The 22,981-nt window shown below is 42.5% G+C and overlaps 1 protein-coding gene across 4 annotated transcripts in view; it reads right to left on the minus strand.

Annotated features, from left to right (window-relative positions):
* The window catches only part of prdm15 (PR domain containing 15), a 29,500-nt gene that overhangs the window by 5,930 nt on the left and 589 nt on the right, over positions 1–22,981 (minus strand). For all 4 annotated transcript variants that reach the window (XM_039777475.1, XM_039777472.1, XM_039777474.1 and 1 more), the window contains exons 2-22: positions 22,829–22,868; positions 22,619–22,712; positions 21,127–21,280; positions 20,841–20,993; positions 18,547–18,652; positions 18,383–18,448; positions 17,987–18,196; positions 13,094–13,312; positions 11,245–11,339; positions 11,074–11,161; positions 9,196–9,363; positions 7,583–7,677; positions 7,314–7,445; positions 5,036–5,176; positions 4,055–4,218; positions 3,049–3,128; positions 2,242–2,361; positions 1,973–2,104; positions 1,712–1,795; positions 886–1,061; positions 683–769 (exon numbers count right to left, since the gene is read on the minus strand). In XM_039777475.1, coding sequence (XP_039633409.1) covers positions 683–769; positions 886–1,061; positions 1,712–1,795; positions 1,973–2,104; positions 2,242–2,361; positions 3,049–3,128; positions 4,055–4,218; positions 5,036–5,176; positions 7,314–7,445; positions 7,583–7,677; positions 9,196–9,363; positions 11,074–11,161; positions 11,245–11,339; positions 13,094–13,312; positions 17,987–18,196; positions 18,383–18,448; positions 18,547–18,652; positions 20,841–20,993; positions 21,127–21,280; positions 22,619–22,712; positions 22,829–22,859 — 2,595 coding nt within the window. In that variant the 5' untranslated portion in view covers positions 22,860–22,868. The remainder of the gene's footprint in view (positions 1–682; positions 770–885; positions 1,062–1,711; positions 1,796–1,972; positions 2,105–2,241; positions 2,362–3,048; positions 3,129–4,054; positions 4,219–5,035; positions 5,177–7,313; positions 7,446–7,582; positions 7,678–9,195; positions 9,364–11,073; positions 11,162–11,244; positions 11,340–13,093; positions 13,313–17,986; positions 18,197–18,382; positions 18,449–18,546; positions 18,653–20,840; positions 20,994–21,126; positions 21,281–22,618; positions 22,713–22,828; positions 22,869–22,981) is intronic.

The following is a 22,981-nucleotide window of genomic DNA, read 5'->3' on the forward strand; positions in this document are numbered from 1 at the left end:
ACCCCAGTCGCGTGTGGCAAGCGGCAGAGCAAGCAGCTTTTTGACCGCAGTGGAAATGGTTTTTTTTGAAAAGCTAAATGCCAAGAAATATGGATTGAAGCAGGACATTTTGTCAGATAAAAACATGTTGTAACGTGGCCGGGTTAGCTCAGTTGGTAGAGCAGGCGCACGTATACAGAGGTTTGCTCCTCGATGCAGCGGCCGCGGGTTCGACTCCGACCTGCGGCCCTTTGCTGCATGTCATTCACCCTCTCTCTCCCCCTTTCATGTCTTCATCTGTCCTGTGGAAGTAAAAGCCTAAAAATGCCCAAAAAATAATCTTGAAGAAAAAAAAAGATTTTATGTTGTAACTTTCGTTAATGATTAAATCTATCTTTGTTCAATTTGATATTTGGACTTTACAACATCTGGAGTTATTGGAAATGTTGAGATGACACAAGTCTTAAAGAGTACGCAGACACCACTGGAATCTTATTCTAAAATGGGTATAATACTTTACTTTTAAAATTCTGTGTAGCCTAATCTTTATCTGCAACTGTACAGAAATACCAGGTTTAAACAGAATGAATAGACATGCAAAACAATGCATTCAAATACTGATTTAGACTTTGAATGGCAGTGGCATGAATGAAGCTTCGACATTTCAAACTATTGGGTTGAGGTGTAGCCACGACAATCTCACCTGCACAATGCTGATAGACGAATCATTGATTGTGATTGTCGAGGCCTCCTGAAGTTCATCAAACTCATCCATTCTGACAGACACCACCTGGAGAGAACAAAAGGACAACGATGACACTTAGGATCCAATGATGACAACAACTGGCCTGCGTGGTAGAACACACGGATCATTTCCCGACGTGACCGTGTCCGCACTCGGCTCACCTCGGGGTGTTTGCGTCGCAGATGTCGGTTCATGGAAGCGCGGGTGGACACTTTGGTCCCGCAGAGGTGACACGACTGGGCCTCCACCTTCTCGTGAGTGAGGTGGACGTGCTTCTGCAGCATGTACTCTGTCAGGTACTTCTTATCGCATGTCGCACACGTCCACGTCTTACCCACTGTAGGGAGAGAGAGAGGGGGGGGGGGGGGTGACTGGGTCAGCTGTAAACCATTTGCAGACTACTTGCTGGAGTTTATTGCGTATGCAGTTTTGACCTTAACATTTAACTTTAGATATGCTACGGAGCCCAGAAAGTGACAAAATATAGTTGAAAATATGACTGAATCCATCAATAAATATTACTGTTAGGTAAAGAATGAAACAGAAATATGAAGCCTAATACTTTTTCCTTATAGTTGCAGAGAGTTAGATAAATAGATTGCCACCACTCGCATTTCTGAGTGGTAAATATGAAGCTACATGCAGGCTTAGCCTAGCACCCAGGCCTGGAAACAGGTAGCCTAGCCTAAGTTTCTACACGTAACACCACTTTTTACTACATTTAATACTTCACATTGATACCATCTCTCCCTCTGTTCCCAACCAAACCATCTTCCACCCTTCAACGTTTAGTGTTTTACATTAAACATGTCCTTTTCCTTTTTGAGTGGTATTTTTTTTTTTTTTTATTCTGGCTGCATAAATCAGACTGCAGAATCAGTTTTGGTCTTACCACAAAGAACAACCTCCCATGTTTAGCTTGTAACTGTCTTGCAATTATTATTTTTTTGTTATTATCATCATCATGGCCTGACATGAGACACTTGCCTGTGTGGATGAGTTTGTGCGTTTCTAGAGTCGTCCTCTCACTGAACGTCTTTCCACACAGCTCACACATGAAGTCCTTTATACCTGTGGGTAAAACAAACCGTAACTTGATGTGCTTTCTGTGAAGACTGCACTGTCAACAGCACGTGAGAATGCACATGTAGCGATCACATGTCTATGTCTGTTTAAGGTTATATTGATTGCACCGGTCTGTATCCTCTTGCACCTTTTTGTGAATCAGTAACACACGTTTGGACTGACCCGTATGTCTCTTGTAGTGCTTCAGCATGTTGACCTTCTGGGCAAACTTGCGGTTACACTCCTTGCACTCGTACTCTTTGATGCCCTTGTGAAGCTTCATGTGGTGCCTCAGAGCGTGCTTGGTCTTCATGCCTGCACAGGAGGAGATCTAGTCAACATGGGGATGATCCAAACATCAGATGATGAGTATTGATCGTGCCGTTTACATAGCGAGGAAAATAGTAACGAGACGCGTGACGATGCAGCAGCGGCGGCAGCGAGGAGCTGACCTTTCCCGCACTCTGCACACAGGAAGTCCCGGATGTCATCGTGAACCCTCAGGTGCTCCTTCAGCATGTCCTTTCTTGCAAAGGATTTGCCACACTTATCACAGCCGTGGCTCTTCACCCCTGGATGACACAAGATCATAATAGTTTAGAATGGTGTTTTTTTTTTTCTTCTCCATTTTATTTTTACGGTTTAGCTTTTATAGATTTAGTTTTACAGCATTTTTTGTTGGTTTTTGTCAGGGCCAGGTATAATGTATCAGAAGTATATAGCTACATTTACATACAAAATACATGGTTGGAGAATAGCCATGATGTTTAATGTTAAATCTTTGCACTCCTTCACTGTCTGATGTGAAGAAATTAGGGCACAGCGCCATCTCATGTCTGTTCAATTTCTGTGGTTCAGTGTCACGAGAAAAACTCATGCGGATATATATATATATATCTTCACTTTTTTTTTTTTTTTTTTAACCTGGCAGTATAGTTTCAGTTTAGTGAAGGGTTTATTTTTTTATTTTTTAGCTTTGTAAATAATATTTTTCACTGCTTATGTTAGTTTACTATAAAAACCCTGGGACACAGACACACACACAACACACACACACACACAGACACACACACACACACACACACACACACACACACACACACACACACACACACACACACACACACACACACACACACACACACACACACACACACACACACACACACACACACACACACACACACACACCCCTTGACCTTACCTCAGGACCTTACACACATAATGGGACAAACATTTGATCTCAGGCTGGTGCTCACCAGTGTGGATGATCTTGTGCCTTTCCAGGTTACCAATACTATTGAAGATCCGGCCACAAATTTCACATGGATGGATGTACCTTTTAGGACAGAGGAGCAGATTTGAAATGATTACAGACCATATACTTTTAGCTACAGTATTGCATTGAGCTACTATACATCCTGACCTGAACTTTCTCAATAGAGATTACACTTCTAAGTTTTCATTTTTCAGCGGCATTTAGAGACAAAAACAATCTCGGCTCACACAAGAGTTTTAGCCCCAGTAGCAGAACTAATCTCCATCCATATTCACACGTCTGACAGCACTTATCACATGACCATTCACACACACACTGGGTATGTGTGTGCCGGTGTAAACAGGATGCAGATTGTCTGACATTACTGCGGTTGAAAATCATGGCTGTATAAGTTGAAAATACTTTGATGAAAGAACAATGGTGAAAAGTAAGAGCAGGGATTTATTAGCTTGGACCGACGGCGAGGTGGAACTGTTACTGAAAGGTCTGTAAGCCTACCTAAGGTCTCCGTTTGTGCCCGTCCAGACTTTTTTTTTCCTTTTTCAAACTAAAACGGGGGCAGCAGTGTTACCTAATGTCTCCGTTTTAGGAGCTCAGAATCGCCGGAGTAGTGTGGATGCCAGGCGTAAACATAGCAAAAGAAATATGTTTTTAAACCAAAACGCAGAGGTGTAGATGTAGCCTCAGTGTACACATGATCAGCAACCCCTTCCTTATATTTAGTTGCAAATGCATACTCCAACACATCTGCTTCTCTTTATCTACATCTCAGGAATGAATAAAAAAAAAGAAAAGGCTTTCACACGGACTCTCCTCATCAGCACACTTCTAAATAGCGTCTGTAGTATTTGTCATATAACCAGTATACAACAGACCTCAGCGGAGAGTCTCCATCCTATCCATTAACTCAGCCTTAATTGGACAAGGCTAAGCAAACATAAAGACCACAGCCACAAATGAGCAGTAGAATATGTTTTAGTGCTTACTTCTGCACTGCAGGGTCAGGCAGCTGCTCTCTGTGGATCACCAGGTGAGCATTGTACGTGGCCTTCAGTGCGAAACGTCGGTTACAGATCCCGCAGCCGTAGCCCCTCTCCTTGTGCTGCTCCATGATGTGCTTCAGGTACTCTTTGCCCTTCGCAAATGACAGCTAGAGACACAGACATAGGGAGCTCAGGAATTTTGGGACTGTGAGTGAAAAACAAAAGATATGTGCTGCTCATTAGTCTCGCGTTGCCAGACCTCCACAGCCGGTCAGGCAACAGGAAAGACTGGGTTGTTTGCATTTTATGAAACTAATAACAATGGTCTTGGGCGGCGCTAAGCTCCGGACGCAGCAACGGTGGCTCTGCTGAATAGTCTCAGGTGGAAAATCTGCACCCCGCAAAAGAAAACGCCATATATAATATTACATGAAGCTAACTGTTTAGCTATTTCATATCTTGGTGTGTACTTGGTCCCCAGCAATCCCACCAATCGGTCCCAAAACGTCCCAGTTAGAGAGGAAATGCCATAAATATATTCTTTTGTAAATCTTTACAATCATTCCCCAAAAGAATTAAGCAGCCCTGCCATGTTGCACCATCCAAATTTTCTTCAAAACTTGCCATTTTCAGCATGTAACGTTGCTCAGAAGTTGCGGGTTAATGTTGCTTGATGCGACCGGAGTTTAAAGGTAACTCAAAGAAAGCGGAAAAGTGAGGGCCATCCGGTGGAACTAGCCGGCGAATGAACCAGACTACACGCCTATCTGCTCTTAGCCGTATGAATCAGAGGGCCTTGAGCATGTTCATGAACTGTTCAATGGACACTCTGCTCAAGATAACTGGGGAGAAGAGACAAAACATGTTACAACATTATCTAAAATGGGCTTCAACTGAATTGTTTGGATATCATTACAAGTGAATATGATAAAGGAGTTAAAGTGTGTGTGGGAGTCTGCAGGTCATCTCCAGGCCAAAGCTTACTTGGCATTTCTTGCAGTTGTACTTGTGGTGCTCGGGATCGTCTTCCTCTTCGTCGTCGTCCGTTTCGTCGCTGTCGTCTGCTGAAATGCCAATCTTGTTGATGAAGGCCTCTCTCTCCTGCTCGTCCATTAAGGCGATGTCCTGGAACAAACACAACCCGTAGAGATGATTCTGCTCAACGAGCGCTGAGATCCAGACAGGGTGTCCAAACCAAATTTACTGAAACATGTATGATCTAAGGTGCTATTCGAGAACCATAGTGACATCTACCACTTCATTTAATATGGACCATTTATCCATGGCATGACCCAAACAAGAGCCCCCCCCCCATTAAAGGAATACATCACTCACTACTCTTCTTCTATAGCCTAGAAGGGCTAACCCTAACTTAAATCCACCTGTATGAGCCAAAATATATTTATAGTTATTATTTCAAGACTCCCTATATTTTGGTTATAGTTCTGGGTATCCACTGATTTTGATTGACACCTAGGCCACACCATGGTACTTGTGGGTGTGGTATGATTAATAAAGGGAAGTTGGAAATGTGAAATGTTTGGGAGTCCTAGCTTTAGTTGAGACCAAACACAGTGTTTTAACCATCTAATCATCCCGTTTTGTCGTATTTGATATCATTTAAGAAACAATCAGTATTTATTCGTTTTCCCTGATTCACACACACATGCTACATTAGCCTACAGCGTTTTGGTAGGACCATAAAGATTTATTTCTATGGGTAGGATATGGACATGGGCAGTGGCTGTAATGGTGAAACGGAATAGCCAGTACACCACCACGTTACATTGCGCTTTCATTGGCTGCCTGAACCCCAGTGAACGCCGAGTGTCAGAGTAGCTAATGAGTGAGCTCCTGGACACCGAATGGACCAGAGGAGGGTCTTTAGTTCAGTGCATATGCAGGCCCAGGGTTATAACTTGGTTGTGCATAAGAGGATGTTACAGAAGTACTAGGTTTTAGCAATATTTTGGAGGAAAAACATGTTTGAAAATGCAATAACGAATGACCAGATACCAGAGATTTAGTCTATGCTGCGCAAATAGTTGTACACCTTTTTCTGAATGTTTTGATGTTATTAAAGAGGCACTATGCAGTTTTGGCAATTTCTTCGCTTTTTGCTGGCCGGTTTCTCTCTAGAGCTCCCCCTACAGCTTGGGAATATTTGGCAGCTCCTATGTTTACTCGTGCCTGACTCCTCGCTCGGTCAGTCTGCCGTTTCCTCTTCCTCTGTTCCTCCGACAATGCTTTCCTAGCTTTCTGCTTCTTTTTAGCCGGCTCAGCCATGACGATAGTGTGAAAAACTCCATCACTACCTTGTTATTCGGTTCCTGTATGTGTGCAGTGCCGCGAAGCAATTTGTTACATGGCGAGACCTGATATGACGGCATACTTCCTGACGTTGAGGCCAGCGGCTCGCTGGCCGAAAGTTGCAAGGGTGGTTTTTCCCGCTCACAGGCGCTACGGGGGAGCGAGACGACCACCATTCAACCCGAAAAAAAGTAATATAACCATTCCAATGACTCCGAAGCTGTTCAGTTAAGGTACATTAAGCTAAAAAAAAAAAAACTGCATAGTTCCCCCTTTAAAATCTGCCTGAGATGACCTTTATCAATCAAATTCCCTGTGTTGGAAGCGAGGATACACTGCTGTCATTAAAGGCTGCATGGACTGAGTATTAGGTGGAGTGGTGGAACAAGTACTCAGATCTTGTGCTTAAGTTAAAGTAGCAATATGACTGTGTGGAAATACTGTTACAAGGAAAAGTCCTGCAGTCAAAAAAAAGTCTGCTTTATTGTTTAAAATGAAACAATAAATAAAAAATTGATCTTAAAAAAAAAAAAGAAAAAGTCTGCTTTAGTAAAAGTACAAAAGGTATTAGCATCAACATATACTTGAAGTACCCAATGTAAAAGTACTCTTTATGCAGAATGGCCCATCTCAGAAAAAAAGAATAGCATATTGTTGGATTATAATTATTGATGCATTAATGTGTTCATCACCTTAATGTTTCAATTTTAACATATTTAGATACTGCTGGGTTGTGAATGTCCCCCAGTGATCAATAAAGTTGTATCTTAATCTGTCATAACATTATTATTTGTTGATTATATTTTGTATAATTAATCTCATTGTGCAATGAAACTAGGAACTAAAAGGTATAAAACCTCAGTTGAACACGGTGCAGTAAAAAGTCTGAATTGTATTAAAGTAGAGGTAGAAAGTAGATCCTTTGAGGACTAGTGAAACTGAACTGTCTCACCTTGAAGTGAACGTGAATGTGATCTCGGAGGACGTCCACGCGGAAGAACTTGCGAGCGCAGATTTCACAGGTGTACTTCTTATCGCCGTGAGTCAACAGATGCTTGTTCATGTTGCTCCTGCAGGAGAACACCTGTGCACACAAAAACACACACACACCCACGTCACAGACCGAGTACTTCTGAAGCCCCACAGTACATTTTAATCCTCCAGGAAGCACTTAAGTTTAGCTCTTTTGACCTGCTGCCATGAATGACATTAAAATCTCACCTTGCCACAGATGGGACAGGGGGACGGCTCCTTCCTGTACCTGCTCCCCTCTTCTCCGTTGACCTCCAGCTCCTCTCTCTTCATGTGCTTTGGTCCTGTCCAGATGCATTGGGGGTTATAGTTCAGCAAAGAGCTTAAATAAAAAGGCCCAACAGGAGAAATATGGTGACATAGTTTGATGCAGGGTGGAGCTCTCTGCTGCTAGATCACACGTTGCCTACAAAATTATCAGCTCCCCTAGACCCTACATCTCAGACCTGAACCAAGGAGCCATCACACGCCTTGCCCTCACCATGGTCAATGACACCAATCCCCCCTCCATATCCACACTTTACACTGCGGCCAGACACAGGACTCTGAGGTGTAGAAGGACTCGCTTTGGCAGAAGTTTTGTCCCTCCTGCCATAACACTGCCGAACAAACTATCATCTCGCTGACTTTGTATAGATCCGGTGTCGTTGTGTCATCGTGGTTGTTTCTATGTGTCTATATACCTGTCTTTATGTTATCTGTTGATGTATTTGTCCATAAATATAGCCATGTGCATGAAACAGACTGTGAAAACAAATGATCTTAATTAACATTGCATTGTCTTGTATGTTGTTGTCTTCCTGCCTCGGGACTACAGGTGAAAATGAGCATTTATGCTATAACCTGGCTCATTTACAGTCTGTACAGAAATGTTAGATTGTTCATTAATGTGCACTGTCCCGAATAAAAAAAAAACAAAAACAAAAAAAAAACATCCATCCATCCACGATAGAGTTGTTGAATATCGCGATAACGATATTACTTGTGATAAATAAAACGGAATAAAAGTGTACTCAGTTCTGCCTTTCTGCTGCTTTCAGTATTCTGCTAAAATACAACTTGTTGAATAGGAAATCATTTCTAACATTCTTTTATTAAACAAATTGAACATTGAATTGAATATAAAAAGGCACCACTAAAAAAAAAAAAAAAAGAAATAGTTACATTTTAAAAGGTCAGTTTTCTGCTATTTTCTTTCCATTTACACAAAAAAACTCTGATATGACGCAGCCTTTCACAATGCGAAAGGCATCGTATTGTGAATGATGCCCCTAAACACAAAGTCAATATTTCACACAAAGTCTCCCGGTGGCCCTTTCTGAAAACTAAACCTGATAAAGAAAACAAAACAAAGCCTTGCTCTCTGCTCTTGTGGGACTCCGGTTACACTGACATTGCTAAGATTTGGTTTTTAAGCGAGAGTTTGAGCCAAAGGCAATCTCCGTGCACACCAGTGATTTTAGCTCCAGTGGAAAAACGAATATCCGTTTAAACTAACACGCCCAAACCGCATATCTCATCAACATTCTCGTACACTGGGCCTAAAAAGGAGGCAGCGCGTAGACTCCGCTGCACTCCCGTTGCTGGTAGTTGTAACTTAGTCTCAGAGAACGAGACGTCATGACCGATAAGACCCAATCAGGCGGCGAAACGTTGGCGTCAGGGTCGGTGCTGCCAAAGGTCTCGGTTTGCGGCCGTTGAGACCGCAACACGACCCCGCAGATTCCAAACCAAAACGGGGTCAGACGTGTTTTCACATGTCATTTTTTTTCAGAAAGGTAGCAATGTAAACGTAGCCTCACCCACACCGTGCCTCCTGTGGTGCTCCTGCATCACATCTTTGCGGTAGAACATCTTGTTGCAGATTTCACAGGAGTAGAGCTTCTCGCCGTGCTTCTTCTTGTGCTTGGAAAGGTTACTGTTGGTGGAGAAAAACCGCGAGCAGATGTCGCACTGGAACGTCTTGTCGTCTGGAGAGAAGAAGATGGAATTCATTGAATCCGGTGTGTTTTATTCCATGTAACTGTATGTGATGCGGGGTAGCTGTGGCCGTTAAAGCGCCCATATTATGCTCATTTTCAGGTTCATAACTGTATTTTAAGGTTGTACCAGAATAGGTTTACATGGTTTAATTTTCTAAAAACACCATATTGTTGTTGTACTGCACAGCTCTCTCTCACTGCTGCAGATCCTCTTTTCACCTGGTTTCTGTTTTAGCTACAGAGTGAGACCTCTTTTCATCTTCTGTACTATCTTTGATTGCACTCGCACATGTGCAGTAGCTCAGATATAGAGCATGTCAGCTAGCTAACTCTAGAGACAGTAAAAGAAAGCCTGTTTCTCCAACTTTGGTCAGTTACAAGGCAGGATTAGCTGGGAGACTTCTAAATGAGGGCGCACATGTAAGTAGTTCTTTTGTAGATTATGGTGAACTTGTGTGTGTTGTAGCAGTGCTTTGCTATTGAGAACGACGTAGCATTAGCCGGCTAACGCTACGAGCTAACGGTTGTGGTTAGCCAGCTCATTTCGGACTGTGACGTCACAGTCCGAGGCCGATTTTGAACAGCTCACTAGGAGACTGAAAGCAGGACACATTCAGAAACCGTATCTCACTCAGAACAGCATGGATGGATTTTTTTTCAAAGTTTGTATGTGTGTGGAAGCACCAGAGACACAAAAGAACACCCCAAATCCCAGAAAAAGTGTTATTTTCATAATATGGGCACTTTAATGCCAATTATATGGCTTCTACATCTTTTGGTGTGTGTTGTTACCTTGTTGGTTTTGCTATGTGTAAAAGGATTAAAAATGACGCAGTTATGGGAAAATATGATGTACACGGTTAGGAGTATGAAGTGTTTGTGTGTGTGTGAGTGTGTGTGTGTGTGTGTGTGTGTGTGTGTGTGTGTGTGTGTGTGTGTAAGTAAGTAAGCTGTGGAGGTAACCTGTAACTCAGTGTAAGGAGACAGACAGGAGAATAAGAGACCCCTGGATTTAAAACGTAAAATGTAACAACCCAAATGTATGTTTGTGTTTAAAATTGTTTAAAGCACCCATATTATGCTCATTTTCAGGTTCATAGTTGTATTTAGAGGTTGTACCAGAATAGGTTTACATGGTTTCATTTTCAGAAAACATCATATTTTTGTTGTACTGCACATTGCTGCAGCTCCTCTTTTCACCCTGTGTGTGTTGAGCTCTCTGTTGTAGCTACAGAGTGAGACATCTCACTTCTATAACATCTTTGTTGTCAGTCGCACATGCTCAGTAAGTAATGAGGCGGTGCCCTGACAGTAGCTAGGTAAGGACTACTAGCCAGTCAGAAGCAGAGTATGAGGGCGAGCCACGCTAGCAGCTAGGCGAGCATTATAACGTGTGTTACAAAGTGACCATGTTTGTCTCTGAAGTAAAGGCTGGACTACAACAGAGCTGTTTGGAGCAGTTGGTGAACAGTGTTTTCTGTTGGAGATGGTAAGTCCATTTGGGGTGGACTTTGGGATTTTTTCACTTTGTAAACCTACAACATGCACAAAAAGATATATAACACAATAAAGGAAAGGGGAAAAGCTAAAAAGCAAAATATGAACACTTTAATAAACAGAAAGTTGAAGAAAAAGTGATCAGAAACATTTTCAAAAAATAACTTCATATTTTAAGGAAAAATAAAACGCCTAGCCTACCTGTCCGACAGTTGTGGAACTTTAAGGCATTTTCCAGGCGAAAGGATTTCTCACACGTGTTGCATTTATATTTGTAGTCCTGGTCAGGCTGGTAAAAAAGAAGACACATCAATACATGAACTAGCAGGCGTAGTCAACTCTCCTGAGCTAACAGCGTGGAGTGCTACTCACCATGTTCTTGCTGTGCTTGTAAGAGATGTGCTGCTTTAGACTCTCCTTGCGGCTGAACAACTTGTCACACTCATCGCATTTGAACAGCTTATCACCTGGGAGAATATGCAAGAAGGGATTCCTTAATACTCACAATATCCACCCATTAGTTGGTTTTTTTACTGTCTGTATATACTGTAATAGAGGTGTTGACAGTATAAACATTGATATTATTTCTTTTATTCAGGGTTTTTCCTGAATAGAGGGATTTTGGCACCACCCCCCAAAGAGGTTTCAGCCACCCCCAAAAGGAAAATCACCAGCGCCAGAATGATAAGAATTGAGAAGAAAAACAGCAATCCAAATCCTCTCCGAATGTGTTAAAGAGCAATAGACCAAACAACCGTTGAACAAGCAGAACATAAACTTGAATATCGTCACCTTCCTAAAATAATGGCCCAAGTAATTTTTTTACAAAAATATATTTTTTTGCCTAAATCATCTCATTATGGTGCTGGCCACCTCTGGTAAAATTGCCTATATCCTCAGTTGAACATGTCATGTGATTCTACACCTTCAGTATAACGGCCTGTGTCAAGCGTGTGACTTAGGCCATTATTTTAGGAAGGTGACGATATAAGAGCTAATGTCTGTTTTATCTCCAGAGTCTGGCTATACCGGACCCTGCCGGTGATTTATTTAAAGATTAATATGATTTATGAGTTTTGTTAATTGGGGTTTAATTTACTCAGACATACTATATATTCTATAAAGAAATGACAGGTCAATGCATAGACATGACATCTGTCAAATAAGGTAACACAGACTCTTTTACTGTACAAAGACCGATCACGGTTACTGCCGTGCATGGTCCCTCCCCCCCAAAACCCTGTTATTCTTATATTTTCTATTGTTTTATCTTCCTTCTATTCTGTTTCTATTTAAAAGGTGCTCTAAGCGATGTCACGCGGTTTTTAGGCTACAACATTTTTTGTCACATACAGCAAACATCTCCTCACTATCCGCCAGCTGCCTGTCCCCTGAACACACTGTAAAAAAAAACAGTCTCTGTAGACAGCCCAGGCTCCACAAACGGCAACAAAAACAAACTGCGCCAACCTGCACCACCAAACATAACAAAGCGTTCCAGCCAATAACAGACAAGGAGGAGTTGGGGGTGGGGGTTGGGGGGTTAGTGCGCGGAAGCATGGAAGGGAGAGGGAGGGGATGGGATGAGGAGGAGGGAGGGGCGAGCTAGTCTCGTTTTGTTTGAAAATACTTTGAACGTCAAGAAGAAGTAACGTCACCCAACATCGCTTAGAGCACCTTTAACGTAGGGCTGGGCAATATAGCGATATTATATCGATATCGTGATATGAGACTGGATATCGTCTTAGATTTTGGATATCGTAATATCATGATATGACAAGTGGTGTCTTTTCCTGGTTTTAAAGGCTGCATTACAGTAAAGTGATGTACTTTTCTGAACTTACCAGACTGTTCTAGCTGTTCTATTATTTGCCTTTTCCCCACATTACTGATGATTATTTAACTAAAATCTAAGTGTGAAGATATTTTGTTAAAGCACAAATTGTCAACCCTAGAATATCGCCGCAATATCGATATCGAGGCATTTGGTCAAGAATATCGTGATATCTGATTTTCTCTCTATCGCCCAGCTCTACTTTAACGTGTATTTTCCTTATTCGGTAACAAGGTTTATTTCCCCAGTGTGAGATTAATAAAGTCCATCTTATCCTATCTTATCATTCCCAATATCACTGTATCGGAATTCCGTGCCATCTCAGAAAGAGAGCAACACTGCTTTGAAAGCCAAAAGTAGCTTCTCGACTGGCTGATCTCCACGTACCATGCGATCGGATGTGTCTGTTGAGGTTGCTGCTGTTCTGGAAGACCTTGTTGCAGAGGGAGCAGCGGTACACCCTCTTGTGCTCTCTGGCTTTGTGTCTCTTGGGGACGGCCCCGCCGTCAGCGGTGCTCCGCAGGCTGCTGCTCCCTGCTGCTGCTGCTGCTGCTGCTGTTGCCTCTGGGGCCGCCGGCTTGGAGCTCTCCACCGAGGGCTTCACATCTGCACACATCAGCAATCCAATGTCAACCAGAAATTTAATAACAATAACAATACATATCCACAGATATCCTCTTCTTTTCTTTAAACATAAACAGTTTTGCCAAGGACCTTGAATGTGGTTACTGAAGGTACTGCGTTTCAAGGAGATGATATTTTACAGTTGAACCAGAAACTGTATTCTTTATAATGACCGTAAATATAACACATGTTGAGCCATAAATTAAATTATAACTTTAAATTAAATAACTATAAATCAAAATGCAAAGAAAAGGTATATCAACAACAGCCATGCTAGCAGCTGTGTAATGCTGTACATAGGCACAGCAGTGCTTTGGGCTAAATACGATATGATATAACTTTAAACAGCCAGGGCTGAAATTCTTTTTGCATCCCTGGGTAGCTCATATAAAAAAAAGACGACATAGACATACATACAGACATACATAAGATGAATAACACCAAAAGACATACATGAAACATTACCACAAATGACAAACACCCAAGTAAGGAAACAAAGCATACATGTATAACAACAGAAAATTACATAAACATACACACAGACAAGGTCTTGGAGACTTGTAACCCTGAATAAAGATTGCACTGGATGTAATGTAGCTGGTTTAACAATAGGATAGATTAGAACTCTAAAGTGTCTGTTTAAAGGGATAAGCTGATATGCTCTGTGCAAATGCTAACCATAGTATGTTAAAGGGATAGTTTGGATATTTTGAAGTAGAGTTGTATGAGCTACTTCTCCATAGTCAGTGTGTTAGCTACAGTAGATGGCGTTCGGCGTGCCCCCAGTTTGGAGAAGCGGGCAGGAGTACCGACACGGACGCTATAATGTACTGCTGACGGGGGCTGCAGGGCTGTCTGACAGCAAGGTAAAGCAGTGAAAATATTCAAAATATAGCATACACTTAAACAGATATCGTTTGTTTTAGGTGGTCCTGTTTTTTATGTGGCTATAATCGGTTTAGCTGCTGCCCCCGTCCACGCCAGTGAATTGCTCTGGCCCGTTTCCGCAAACTGGGGGCGCGCCGACCGCCATCTACTGTAGCTAACACTCTGACTATGGAGAAGTAGCTCATAGAACTCTACTTCCAAACATCTGAACTATCCCTTTAACATAGGCTACTCATGATGAAAATGCTGATGTTTAGCAGGTATAATGTTTATCATATTCACATTATGGTTTAGCATGTTAGCATGCTAACCTTTGCTAACTAGCACTAAACATTATGCGATTGCATAATTCAATGCATAATCAGCCAAAGTCTGCATATTTATGAGGGGGCCGCATTTTTTCAAATATGCCACACTTTCAGCGGATAAATTGCCGATTTCCGCTCAAAATATGCGGGGCTTGCATGATTTCATAATCCCCGCATTTTCGTTGCAAAAAAGTCACATATATCTTAGCAGAAAGTTGAAAAAGCAGCCATTTCCCCCTGTTGCCATGGGAACATTATGAAGTGACGTTATGAAGTGACGTTATGAAGTGACGTTATGAAGTGACGTTATTACGCGACGTGAACATCATCGAAAAGCAGGGTGTTTTTCCTCTCTTTTTCATCAAACTGCAGTTTTTACAAGTTCCCGCAATTTCATCGCATAAAATTGCATAAATATCCTGCATATTCCATCGCATTTTTTAAGAAAACGTGCCGCATAATCAACAACAATCACAAAAAAAATGCATTTTTCTGGAAGGACTGTAAACACAAAGTAAAGCTGAGGTTGATGGGTATGCCATTAGTTATGCAGGTATTCGGTCATAAATGACAAATTAGGGCGGCTCGATGATGGAAAAGATCTTAATCACGATTATTTTGGTCATTATTGAAATCACGATTATTTAACACGATTACTTATTGACTTTTGGAAAGATGTCGCATTTATTGAACTCAAAAAAACAGTAAAACCGTTAAAACAAATCAACAGTGAAAACACCTTAAACTGGTGAAATTTCCCTTCATACTTTTCCCCATTTGAACATTTCTTATTCAGAACACAAGAAAAAAATAACAGTTTACTTGCAAAACGTAATGTGCAAAATAATCGTTTTTCTCGATTATGTTTTTGTGATCATTAGGAGCCAAAATTGTAATGGTGATTAAAATTTCGATTAATTGCACAGCACCTACGCCAAAGTAAACTTTTGAGTAGAATCACCAAAGTCAGTAAGATTAATCCTTTGGGGATCGTGTATAAATGTCTGTATACAATGTTATCCATCCTGTAGTTGTTGACATATTTCCGTCTGGGCCAAAGTTGTGGCCTGACTGAGTGAGTGACTGAGAGACTGCCATCCCTGGCACCCATGGCTAAAATAATAAAGACATGAAGCTGTGCTTGGTTATCTGTGACCAAGATTAGATTCTCTAATTCTGCACTACGGGAATAACTTCATTCACCTTCCACCAAGCTGCTCCATCTCCCACTACCTCAGTTAGATATTTGCAACCGTTTTTTTTTTTTTAGGAATGCCATCCATCAACCTCTGCAGAATGTACCTGAACCTGTCGCAGCTTGTTCAGAGTTATGTGCTACACATGTAAGAAGACAGAGTGACAATGATAGTGCAGTGATATCGAGTGTAGGAAAAAAGGTGAGAGCTGTATTGCATTGTGAAATGCGACCATAGTGGAATAACTAGTACCTTTGCTTTTTCTGAGATGGAGTTCTAATTGATATCACAATTAGAAATCCATCTCTGGGTCAAGACTAGTTTAATGATAGCCAGACAGATTCTTTTAAGAGGATGGAAGAATGAAGGGGCGCCTTCAATCCACAAGTGGGCTTGTGTGATGGCTATGTTTTGAGTGTTGTTTAAAAGCTATAGTTGCTGTCTCCCCCCATGAGGAATTCTAAGTAATGACAACAACACTGTCGTTGCGTCCACATGATACAAGCCTTCCGTGATCGCGCAGCTCGATGGTGTTTTAAGCCCCCAATGCCGACTTCAAGGCAGCGCTGCGACCATAGTTTGTTAATATTAATGGACAATGCATCCGGTTCGGCGAAGTGCTGCAAATGCGGAAGTGCCTTAAAGCTGCATTCTATCTGAATTCCAGCAGGGGGAGACTCCTTAAACCTGCTATCTATTTGAATTCCAGCAGGGGGAGACTCCTTAAACCTGCTATCTATTTGAATTCCAGCAGGGGGAGACTCCTTAAAGCTGCATTCTATCTGAATTCCACCAGGCGGCGACACGTGCGGTTGCAAAAGGAGGTCGGTTTCTGTAGAAGTCTATTAGCCTCGTGAGACCGTCCTGATCTCGCGAGCGCCAGTTTTCCACTCGCAGATCAGTCTGGCATCTTGAGATAGAGAAAATTTTGAGCCGTTCGCCAAACAACCGACCAATCAGCGTTGGTTTTGAGGCAGGTTTAGGTGTGACGCAACGAGAAGGGACTGTTGGTCTAAACAACATTGCAGTTTCCACGGATGAGATGAGCGTAGCTATCGCGCAAGTTTTATACAAATTAGAAAGTATTCCTTCATTGAAAGAAGAGCAAAAAACGGCACTGGAGGCTTTTCTCGGAGGAAAAGATGTTTCTGCTCTTCTCCCGACTGGTTTCGGCAAGAGTTTGATCCGATTGGTTGAGTTGGCCCGTCTATCACCAACATAGGTGGTGATAGACAGATGGTTTATCCAATCAGCAAACCAGTATTTTCACCCCTTCCCAAAAGTTCTCCAACAGAAAGTTCCCAGATGGATATGCCGAGCAAATACGAAGCAATCCATCTGGCGGAGTCAGGTTAGAAGTCTATGAGAAAGAAAACATTTTCATAATGACTTTATGGTCTCAATCGCTAGTTTTAAGTCTTCTGCAACACAGAATGATGTTAATTTTTGGAATTATGGTCTCGTTGATTTTAAAATCTGAGATAAAGCGGGGGGTGTTTTAGGTCGTGGCTATGATGCGATTGCCAGTGAAAGTGTATAAGTTAACGTGGCTCCTCCCTCACTCCTCCCTCTCGTCTAAAATCGTCCCATCCGCAACCAGGATGGCTGCGCCCGTAACGGCAAACTCGACGACTCATAGCAGATCTCCACCAACCAATGGGTGACGTCACACATGCTCTGTCCACTAATGTCCACTGTCTATGGCTGCGACTGTCGACTTCAAGGCACCTAACCCTAACCATAACCATTTTCCTAATCCTAGTGCCTTCCAGGCAGCGCTGCCTGGAAGACAACATTGGGGGCTTAAAACACCAAACACCGATCGCGCACCACCCCCACCCCTCCTACACGCAGTTGCTAGTAGCCAGGGAGACATGGAGGATTAAAAAACGCTCCTTTTTTTTTTTTTGTGGGGGGAACCCGGGGGGGCTTTTGTAACACAGCCATATTTGAACACACCCAACAGGAATCCAGAGAGAGTTGTGTGGAGCTGATAGTCTTCATTAGCTTTGTAGCAACTCATTTGGCAATGGCTTGAATGTGACGTTCATTAATGTCAAAAAGTGACACACTAAAGCTTTAAAAATAAATAAAACATTTTTATGTTTATGTTTATGTCACAAAAAGAAATCCATCTCAGAAAAATGTAAGTTGAATGTCAGCACGGGATAGTGAGTCTCCAAGGAAGCTTTTACGCTTTCATGGGCCGACAAAAGATGTTTTACATTTTACAACTCTTCATCTCCACAGGATATGGAGTTCACCTTTGTTTTTGCTGGCGGTGGCTGTAGCTCCGGGCCTGCGTCCCTTAGCTCGCCTCCCCCGGCCCGGCCCTCTCTTGGGGCCCGGTTGAGCTGCGGGGGGGTCGCCCTGCTCCTCACCCAGGCCGACCAGGCTCTCCTCTTGGGGCAGGAGTGGGTCGACCGGAAGCACTGTTGCCGTCTTCACCTCGTCGCCATGACTCGGCATGTTGCCTGTGGTCGACACAAGGGAGGTAGGGGAATCAGAGCGTGTGACCGTGGCACGGCATTTCCTCAGCTTAGAGAAGTTGTCAACAGCCTGTTGGACTCACTGTGGAGAGAAACAGCTGACCCAGACATGACCCGGGACATTTCTAGGATGTACTGACTGGAGGGGATGGATGTTTTGAGTGATCTCACCTGCATTGTTTTCTTCTGCCACTGGGGGCATGTGGGCTCCAGGTTTCTCCGAGGTCTCTGTCACCTCTGAGTAAAACAGAGAGAAAAACAAATATATGAAGACACAACTCGCACTGTTGCCATGACACGCTACAACAGCATCAGTGCCGTGTGATGTCATCTACCTAGGGGAAGTGCTGCTTGAAGTGGAGGCTTAAGCATGGGCTTCTCCATCTTCTTGGCATAGAACGCGCCGTACCAGACTCTCAGCTCTGTTCCTGGGAGCACATCCTGCGAAACAAACAGCAGGGGCAGGGAGGAATAAAGCAATCTCCTGTTAGAGATGAGTGTGCAGCATGACTAAATGAATCCCTGGAATCTCTGACCAACAGCAGCAGCAAACTATGAAAGGCTCCGGTTGAGGTTGATACACAAAGGCTATAATAGTTTTACATTTTACATCAGTTTTTTATTTTAGTAAAGTTTTAATGTTCGCTACAGGTAGTTTTAGTTTGTTTTCAGTTTTCCAGAAAGGTTTACTTTCAGTTTTTGTTTATTTATTTTTAAAAGGTCCCATGACATGCTGTTATTTGGATGCTTTTATATAGACCTTAGTGGTCCCCTAATACTGTATCTGAAGTCTCTTTTATATAGACCTTAGTGGTCCCCTAATACTGTATCTGAAGTCTCTTTTATATAGACCTTAGTGGTCCCCTAATACTGTATCTGAAGTCTCTTTTATATAGACCTTAGTGGTCCCCTAATACTGTATCTGAAGTCTCTTTTATATAGACCTTAGTGGTCCCCTAATACTGTATCTGAAGTCTCTTTTATATAGACCTTAGTGGTCCCCTAATACTGTATCTGAAGTCTCTTTTATATAGGCCTTAGTGGTCCCCTAATACTGTATCTGAAATTTCTTTTATATAGACCTTAGTGGTCCCGTAATACTGTATCTGAAGTCTATTTTATATAGACCTTAGTGGTCCCCTAATACTGTATCTGAAGTCTCTTTTATATAGACCTTAGTGGTCCCCTAATACTGTATCTGAAGTCTCTTTTATATAGACCTTAGTGGTCCCCTAATACTGTATCTGAAGTCTCTTTTATATAGACCTTAGTGGTCCCCTAATACTGTATCTGAAGTCTCTTTTATATAGACCTTAGTGGTCCCCTAATACTGTATCTGAAGTCTCTTTCCTGAAATTCAGCCTTGGTGCAGAATTACAGCCACTAGAGCCAGTCCCACAATGAGCTTTCCTGAAGTATGTAGCTACACATACATACAAAATACGTGGTTGGAGAAGAGCCATAATCTTTGCGCTACTTTAGTGTCTGATGTGAAGCAGTTACGGCACAGTGCCATCTCATGTCAAGTCGTTCGGTGGTTCAGTGTCACGAGAGTCGACGGAAATTCATAATGTCTCCTTTTTTCAGTAGTGACATATTATAGCTAAAAAACAAATAATACTGAAATGACTTATGTACAGTTTTATTTGATTTTCATTGCTTTTTTTTTTAACAGGGCAACATAGTTTTTCTATTTAGTTTCAATTTACTAAAAATATTTTTCACTAATTATTTTCATTTTAGTTCAATTCAACAACTTTATTAATCTCACAAGAGGCAATTTAGTTAAGAGCAGCTACACACATTCTCCACAGACATGAGGAGAATGGAAGTGTTCTATAATGGATGCCTCTGATGAATATGCCAGATCTGGCCTAATAAGATCTCCAAAATGAACTGTACGAGAAAATGGGAAGCCAGAGCATCACCAAGGAGATTACACACAGACGCCTGAGATGGCTAGGACGCGTGTTGAGGATGGAGCAGGACCGCGTCACAAAAGTCGCCTTAAGATGGACACCAGCTGGCAAAAGAAAACCTGGGAGGCCCAAAACCACCTGGCGCACTGTGACACAAGAGCTGGAACAGATGAATCTGTCATGGGGAGAGGCCCAACATCTTGCCAGGGAGCAAATGCAATGGAGAGTGCTCACTGAAGCCTTATGTCCCATAGGGGATGAAGAGGAGTGGTAGTAGTAGCTACAGACAACACACACATACATAGCAGCACACAAGCCTACATATAGGCCCCCACCCTGGAGAGTAGATAAATAATAAACAAAAAATAGATTTTAACCATTTAAAAGTCGAATTGCAGAAGGGATAAAAGAATTAGAGTGGCTATTAGTTTAAAAAGCAGGTCAAATATAACGACGTCTTAATGGCAACAGAGAAAATTCACTCTGAAGAAGATGATCTGAAGAAGACAAAATGCTCGTTCCTTCACGCCAGATTTGTTGATTACAAAGAGAATTTAAATCTCTTTGTTTCACGCCAATACTTTTAAGAGCAGGTTTTGGATATTGTTCAGGCTGTTTGTGTCTTTCACTGTGAGGCTGTGAGACCAGCAGCTCTAAGAAAAAGCCACAAGGCTTCAGATAACCGACGACAAAAACTGGGACACACGCACCTGGGAGGTGTTGAAGTACACGTCCTCGTCCTGCTGGTAGGCCGTCAGGTTCTGGTGTTTGTGGTCGGTGGCAGGTCGCACCAGCATCATCCAGTTGCAGTCTTCTTCGCTGCTGGAGTCAAAACACACCACCACGGCATCCTTCTGGAAGATCTGCCCATGTACATCAGCAAACGATTAACAAGAAAGGAAGCTCAAATAACAACCACATCCATCCACTTATAATAGAACAGAGCATCAAGTGGGTCTGCTCTACATGTTAACCACAGGATTCATCAGGCTGCACCTTAAGAGGGAAGGCTCCTTCCTTCTCCAGGTGGGGGACCCTCTTAGCCTCAAAGGGCCCAAAGCGGGTCCTCTTGACCAGCCGGCGCAGAACAAACACCCCCTCGTGGCCGTCAGCCACCTGTCGGATCTCCAGGCTGTTTGGTAGAGACGACCTGATCCAGGACAACAACAACTTAGTAGGATTGTTATGAAATGGCTAGACCTGCAACGATTAATCCATTAGTTGGCTTGGCAACTATTAAATTAATCGGCAACTGATTTGACGGTCAATGAGAGGATTCTTTTTAGGAAAAAAATTCTCTGATTCCAGCTTCTTTAAAAAGGTCCAATGTGTAGGAATTTCTCCCATCTAGCGTTGAGATCATATATCTTAATCAACTCTCTGTCACCACGCAATTCAAAGTACGTATTACAGCTACGGTAGCCTTCCCGCTTCAAAAAGACGGTCTCTTGCTCTTTTCAATATAATTTTTCTTTTTGTGGGCTGAAATTTGGAACATTTTAAATATGTGTGGTCCTCCATGTTTCCTTCTTCAAACTTGCCGGGGCCGGGAAGCTGCGATACCCATTAGCAGCATTAGCAGCACCTGTGAGTTTATCATGTGACAGCGAAAACGTGAAAGGCGGAGCAGTATGTCCTGTATGTCCCTTACCGGCTAACGTATTTCAAGATGGAGCATGAATATGGAGCGTCTACCCCAGTTCATGAGAATACAAATGTAACATTTCAAGCCAAAAGGAATACTTGGAGTTGATGGTGGTGGTAAATATTCATGAAAAAGGACAAGTTGGTGAACGGGGCAACACAGATTTGATAATGAACAACTAAACACGTTACACACTGGACCTTTAAACGTAAATATGTTCTAGTTTCTTCTCTCCTCTGTGACAGTAAACTGAATATCTTTGAGTTGTGGACAAAACAAGACATTTGAGGACGCCATCTTGGGCTTTGGGAAAGACTGTCATTTGTTTTTTACCATTTTCTGACATTGTATAGTCGACAATGATTATTAGTTGGAGCCCTAGAAATGGCAATAACAACATAATCATGAAGTAATTTATATAATTTCCTTGGTCGTTAGCCCAGTGTTATGTGAATTCAATAACTGACTGACTTTTCAGGCATTTAAAAATACAATATGGATTTGCCTGAAGATGCGAATTTAGCACGTGTGGGAGGGGCATTTAAGAGTGCCAGATTGCAACCATCTGCAAAGGGCTCTTTACTCACACAATCTCTCTTCAAGGTCTATATTATTAATAACATGACACTTGTAAAGGCTTTGTATTTTCATCCCCCCCCCTCTCCAACCATGAGGAGGATAGGGGCCAGGGTCAGTTTACACTTCTGCAGCTAGTAGGAATTCACGCTTTGAATCTCTCTCTGGTTGAATCTTAGAAAATGAACTGAAGTTGAAAGGATGGATGGAACCACTATCTTGATTGCGGTCAGTGAAGTCCAGTACACTTTGGGAGTGGTCACTCACCGGGCCCGGCTAAGGACGAAGGAGTCCTGGACAGTCACCAGGGGCCCCAGCTCAGGACACTCGGAGTCATGGTACTGGCCACAGTCCTCACACCCTGCAACACACACACACACACACACACACACACACGTGACCATCACAGCTGTCACCACTGCCCAGTGGCACACTCACACACTCTGGCAGTACAGTAAGGGCTGGATTCATACTCACAGATGAACTCATCTGGCGTCTGCTCAGCCATTATGCCAACCTAAAAATAAGAAGAGAAGATCAGAATATCATGTCATTAATAGGAAACAATAAGGCCAGGCCAGGAGGGAGCTGACAAGCGATTAAGTCCTACAGAATGTACACTTATGAAGG

Source organism: Perca fluviatilis, chromosome 16 (genome assembly GCF_010015445.1).
Source record: "Perca fluviatilis chromosome 16, GENO_Pfluv_1.0, whole genome shotgun sequence".
NCBI classification, from domain to species: Eukaryota; Metazoa; Chordata; class Actinopteri; order Perciformes; family Percidae; genus Perca; species Perca fluviatilis.